This window comes from Rhamphochromis sp. 'chilingali' (assembly GCF_963969265.1).
Source record: "Rhamphochromis sp. 'chilingali' genome assembly, chromosome: 5".
NCBI classification, from domain to species: Eukaryota; Metazoa; Chordata; class Actinopteri; order Cichliformes; family Cichlidae; genus Rhamphochromis; species Rhamphochromis sp. 'chilingali'.
Genome location: NC_137932.1, coordinates 36,264,965 through 36,271,290, shown reverse-complemented (window position 1 = coordinate 36,271,290; position 6,326 = coordinate 36,264,965). Strand labels below are relative to the sequence as shown.

Here is a 6,326-nt window from a genome sequence, read left to right as displayed (position 1 = left end):
CTGAAGGGGGAAAAAGGACGAAAGGTGGCTGTGATCCTGACTTCTGATATGACCGATAACCTGTCACTCCTCGTTAGTAAGAGGAAAGAGTGCGGGGTATCTGAAAACAATATGTACCTTTTCGCCATTCCTTGTAGTGATGGTCACTACAGAGGGCAGTTTGGTCAGTTTGCAGATGCTTGCGGAGCAACAACAACTAACCTTCGCAAACAGATTGCCACGATAAGCCAAGTCATGAACTTGAAAGATAATGAACTAGACCAGCTGGCCGATTTCCTCGGCCATGACATTAGGGTCCATAGAGAATACTATCGACTGCCCCAATCAACAATTCAGCTGGCTAAGATCTCCAAGTTGCTCATGGCCATGGAGAAGGGAAGTGTGAAGGATATTCAAGGAAAAACTCTGGATGAAATTGGTGGTATGCATGGTTTATATGTTGTTAAATCGGCTTGGTGTTTGTGAATATGGTTGGTCTAATAACATTTTTTCAATTTTATAGATGACATAGATGGGATGGCTACTGGATCACAGCAACTCCCTGATGCTTCCACATTGCGAGGTACTGAAATTATTGTATTCTGTGTTATAGACTTTGCAGTTGTATTGATAAAGTATTTAAAATTTACATTTTTATATATTTAGATAATGTTATTGCAGTTCTGTTTGTACTTTGCTGTGTAGTTAATACCATTTACAGTGAGGAAAGTAAGTATTTGCTATTTTGCAAGTTCTCCCACTTAGAAATCATGGAGGGATCTGAAATTTTCAGCGTTGGTACATGTCCACTGTGAGAGACAGAATCTAAAAGAAAATTCCGGAAATCACAATGTATGATTTTATTAAAATATTTTTGTATATTACTGCTTAAAATAAGTATTTGAACACTTGCTTATCATGCAGATTTCTGACCCTCAAAGACCTGTTATTCTGCTTTTAAACAGTCCAACTACACTCTGCTCATGATTCTAATTTAGCAGCACCTGTTTGACGCCGTTAGCTTTCATAAAGACACATGTGCACCCCACAATCTGTCAAAAGTGTTGCAGCAACATGAGTAAAACCAAAGAGCTGTCCAACGACACAAGAGACAAAACTTTAGACCTTCACAAAGCTGGAAAGGGCTCCAGAGCCACTGCCAAGCAGCTTGGTGCGCGTGCACCAAGCTGATTTTTGTTAGAGAGACTTCTGGATGTTATTCAGGATGTCGCCATAGACAAAGTTGAACAGCGCCTCCTTTGACTTGGTTCCGTCCAGCTGCACAACATCAACAGCTGATGCCTCCATGATGTTCTTATGTTTCAGGTACATGGGCCAGACGTGGCCATCAAAAAGGCCAGGTGGGTCTGGTACCAGATGGAGCGCGTGCAGGTGACTGTGCGTACCCTCTGCAAGACTCCTGCAGGCGCCCCTGAAGGGAAGAGGCTAATGTCTTCCTCGGACTGGAGCCCCACGTAAGATCTCAGCTCGTGGGGTGTCAGTGATGCTAAGAAAGGTGAAGAATCAGCCCAGAACTACACGGGACGAGCTGGTCAATGACCTGAAGAGAGCTGGGACCACCGTTGGCAAGGCTACTATCAGTAATACACTGAGACGTCATGGTTTAAAATCATTCATCACACTGAAGGTTCCCCTTCTTAAGCCAACCCATGTCCAGGCCCGTCTGAAGTTTGCCAGGGACCATCTGGATGATCCAGAGTCATGGGAGAAAGTCCTGTGGTCAGATGAGACCAAAATAAAACTTTTTGGTCTAAACTCCATTGTTGGGGTTTGGAGGAAGAAGAAGGATGAGTCTCATCCCAATAATACCATCCTACAGTGAAGCATGAGGGTGGAAACATCATGCTCTGGGCTGTTTTTCTGCACAGGGGACAGGACCACTGCACTGTATTAAGGAGAAGATAAACGGGGACATGGATTGTGAGATTTTGGGCCAAAACGTCCTTCCCTCAGTCAGAGCATTGAAGATGGGTTCTGGCTGGGTCTTTCAACAAGACAAAGACCTGAAGCACTCAGCCAGGAAAACCAAGGAGTGGCTCCGTAAGAGTCATTTCCAGGTTCTGGAGTGGCCTCACTAGTCTCCAGACCTCAGTCCAATAGAAAATCTGTGGATGGAGTTAAAAGTCTGTGTTGGCCCAAAACATGACAGATCTACAGAAGATCTGTGTGGAGGAGTGGGTCAAAAGACCTTCTGCAATGTGTGCAAACCTGGTGAAGAACTACAGGAACTGTTTGGCCGCTGTAATTGTTAACAAAGGCAATATTAATATAGTTTGACTCAAGTGTTCAAATACTTATTTTACAAAGAAATATACAAAGAACTTGTTATAAAATCATACAATGTGATTTCCGGAATTTTCTTTTAGATTATGTCTCTCACAGTGGACATGTACCTATGATGAAAATTTCAGACCCCTCCATGATTTCTAAGTGGGAGAACTCGCAAAATAGCAGGGTGTTCAAATACTTACTTTCCTCACTGTATGTATTTTATATATATATATATATATATATATATATATATATATATATATATATATATATATATATATATATATATATATATATATATCAATACATGAGCGAGACACAGAAAGGAATTGGCAAGAATACCAGAGGCGCAAAACACCAGCTACTGGTAGACAGAACAGTCAGCCGAGACTGCAAGACCAGACTGACCAACCTGTGCACTGCCTGGATTGATTACAAGAAGGCCTATGACTCAATGCCCCACAGCTGGATACTGGAATGCCTAGAATTGTACAAGATCAATGGGACCCTAAGAGCCTTCATCAGGAACTCAATGGGGATGTGGCGTACAACACTAGAGGCCAACTCCAAGCCCATAGCACAAGTCACCATCAAGTGCGGGATCTACCAAGGAGATGCTCTGTCCCCACTGCTGTTCTGCATAGGCCTGAACCCCCTCAGTGAGATCATTAACAAGACTGGCTACGGATACCGACTACGGAACGGAGCAGTTGTCAGCCACCTCCTGTACATGGATGACATCAAGCTGTATGCCAAGAGTGAACGAGACATCGATTCACTGATCCACACTACCAGGCTATACAGCAATGACATTGGAATGTCGTTCGGACTGGAGAAGTGTAGTCGGATGGTATCAAAGAGAGGGAAGGTAGTCAGAACCGAGGGGATTGAACTACCAGAAGGCAACATTGCAGACATAGAGGACAGTTACAAGTACCTGGGGATCCCGCAGGCAAATGGGAACCATGAAGAGGCCGCTAGAAAGGCTGCAACCACCAAGTACCTGCAGAGGGTCAGGCAAGTCCTGAGGAGTCCAGATACAGACGGACAAAATGGTGGTGGCTAACCAACCGGACATAGTGGTGGTAGACAAACAGAAGAAGACGGCCGTAGTGATCGATGTAGCGGTTCCGAATGACAGCAATATCAGGAAGAAGGAACACGAGAAGCTGGAGAAATACCAAGGGCTCAGAGAAGAGCTCGAGAGGATGTGGAGGGTGAAGGTAATGGTGGTCCCCGTGGTAATCGGAGCACTAGGTGCGGTGACTCCCAAGCTAGGCGAGTGGCTCCAGCAGATCCCGGGAATAACATCGGAGATCTCTGTCCAGAAGAGCGCAGTCCTGGGAACAGCTAAGATACTGCGCAGGACCCTCAAGCTCCCAGGCCTCTGGTAGAGGACCCGAGCTTGAAGGATAAACCGCCCGCAGGGGCGTGCTGGGTGTTTTTATATATATATATATATATATATATATATTTTTTTTTTTTTTTTTTTGCTAGAAAAATCTATCAATGACAATGAAGAAATATTAACTTCTGTGACTTCTGATTTGCCTCACTTCTCCGAGACTGCAGCTCAAGGTACATTTTCAATGTTGTACTCAAAGTTTGCCCAACATATCTTATGTAATGAGCTGGGATCTGTGAGTTAGTCCTGTTCAGAGACAAATCCAGTGAAATGTGCAGTAACGTATTTTAACAGCGCACATCACGTATGATAACGATGCTCTCTTGTTTCATTAATGCCACTTGCATCTCTGTTTTTCATTGCATTAAAAATGAAATCAGACTTTACTATTAACACTACTATGCTGATTACGATAACCTGGGATTGTGTATAGAACAATATTACTAACCATCAGTACATTTTTACATGGTCGATTGTTAGTTGTTCCATTCCTAATTGTGACACTAATGCTTTATGACTAGTATTTTGATGCTTCATCAGTTTTGGTCAAGCAAGATTTGGCCTGTGCAAAATCTACATCATTTCCCAGTAAACTCATTACCCAAGGTATTGTTGACTTCATCCAGTTCAGCAGCATTGCCATGTGTATAGTTAGTATAATAGAACTGGCTGTCACTGTCCCCTCTGTGCCCATGGTGTTTGATTGGTAGGCAGAAAGCCTCTTTAAGCCCATACATTTATACTGTGCAATATTTTTTAGATGACCAGGGGAATGATGCCTGTGTGACTTCTGGTTCACCTCCTGTCCCTGACTCAGTTACTAAAGGTATGATATAAATCAGATGCCATGTCCATCACTAGGCACTATGTGCAGTCAACACCAACATCATGTGGTTAGACATTATATAACATATAAAGAAGCTGAATGTATTTTGTGTTTACCAAGCAGTGTGATGAACTATCATGTTAATGAAAACAATCAAACTTTAAATTTTATCAGGTCTACAGTCTATTTATTATCACACACAATTTGTTTAGACAAGTACCAGCTTGTTTTCACAGTTTTGAACACCATCTCTACCTACAAGTGCATCTCACATGATCTTTTTAAACTTCAAATTTGTTTTGTTTTATTGAACAGGTTTACGTGTTTCATCAAGGCGGTGTGTGAAGAGACCATGGTCTGAGGAGGAGATAGGAGTGGTGATGAAACATATGAAGCCTTTTATTGAAAACGGTATCACTGTCACCAACCAGCAGTGTCTGAAGTGCAAAGAAAAGGAACAACCTATCTTGGAGACGAGATCTATTCAAAACATTCGAGATTTTGTGCGCAACAGAGGACTGGCCTTTAAAAAAAAAAAAAAAATGTTAAACACTAAATGCACTTTTTGACAGTCTGAGCCTTTACCTTTCTGGGCCTGATTTCAAGGTTAGTGTTCTCCATTCAAAAAGTATGTAGTTGACTTCACTGTGCTCACAGGCAGTGTTTTGTTTTGATGTGTGGTTAGCCTGAGTCTTTTAATGCCAGGATTCACTTTTATTTTCCTTCAATAATTGTTACAATGCTGTCCTTTTAAGGAATTGATTATTGAGTTGGTTATATTAAATATAGTTCAGTAATTCAACAAATGTGTTGTGTGTTGATATAAGTCTTATGTTTAACCCTTGTATGGTGTTCGGGTCTGTGAGACCCGTGTTCAGTTTTTTTCAAAAGAAAAATTAAACAATTAATTATTTTTTCACGTGTAAATGTGTTGTGTCTTTCCACTCACTCCACTTGATTATAACTGATTTATTTATAACATTTTATATAAAAGAAAAACGAGAAGCACATTAATTCATAAATGTGATCTAACAAAGGTAAAGGGAAAAAATTAACCATGTTTGCTGTTCATATGTCTTGTAATTGGGATGAAGTAAACATCTGTTGAGTAATTTAACATAAAATTGTTTGATAGTGTTAATTTGGAAAGCCAAAACTCTAGCGGGTCCACCAGACCCATGAACACTGGCTGAGTAACAAAAATACGAACACCACACAAGGGTTAAGTCATGGTGTCAGCCCGACTCACCCCTGGTATGCAAAGGTGCTGTTTTATTGGTCAGCCACTCAGTGCCAGTTTCTTCAGGACAATGAAAAACTCTATAAAACATAGTTTGTTCTAGTTGATGCAAGCACTGTTGTGTTATGCTTCTAGTTGTTTTAATGACACTTTGACCACCTGTTAGTAGATCACAACAGATATGATCTGTGGTGTTTTATGTATGCTTGTATGTCAGATTGTAATGCTCAGAGAAAACCAAAATATAGTCTTTTTATTATTATTTTTAATTTATTCATCCATCCATCCATCTTCAACCGCTTATCCGAGGCCGGGTCGCGGGGGCAGCAGCGTAAGCAAATTTATTCAATTTTACTATAATGATGTATCAGTCACAGTCTTATAATACACGTTCTTTTCTAAGAAGCTTATACTTAGTGCATGTGTGCGTATATGTACAGTGAACTGGCTTTACACACCATGTGTCCTTTTAAACCAGATTTACTCAGTGTGTGTGTGTACAGTAAACTGGCTTTACACACCATGTGTCCCTTCAGAACAGACTATACTTTGTGTATATGTATGATGACATCACTGACCTTGTA

At 41.2% G+C, this 6,326-nt stretch overlaps 1 protein-coding gene across 1 annotated transcript; it reads left to right on the top strand.

The window, feature by feature from the left end:
• LOC308397352 (uncharacterized protein) lies at positions 1-5,304 on the top strand. Its single transcript, XM_080883203.1, has 4 exons — positions 1-421; positions 503-562; positions 4,437-4,502; positions 4,818-5,304. The coding sequence occupies exons 1-4, from the start codon at positions 49-51 to the stop codon at positions 5,069-5,071; spliced, it is 753 nt and encodes a 250-aa protein (XP_080739329.1). The 5' UTR covers positions 1-48; the 3' UTR covers positions 5,072-5,304.
• The last annotated feature ends 1,022 nt before the right edge of the window (positions 5,305-6,326 follow it).

Excerpts from the sequence above, each read along its gene's own strand:
- LOC308397352 (XM_080883203.1), top strand. The coding sequence starts at position 49 with ATGACCGATAACCTGTCACTCCTCGTTAGTAAGAGGAAAGAGTGCGGG. Across the intron at positions 563-4,436 it reads TGATGCTTCCACATTGCGAG|ATGACCAGGGGAATGATGCC; the intron begins GTACTGAAATTA and ends AATATTTTTTAG. Across the intron at positions 4,503-4,817 it reads CCCTGACTCAGTTACTAAAG|GTTTACGTGTTTCATCAAGG; the intron begins GTATGATATAAA and ends TTTATTGAACAG.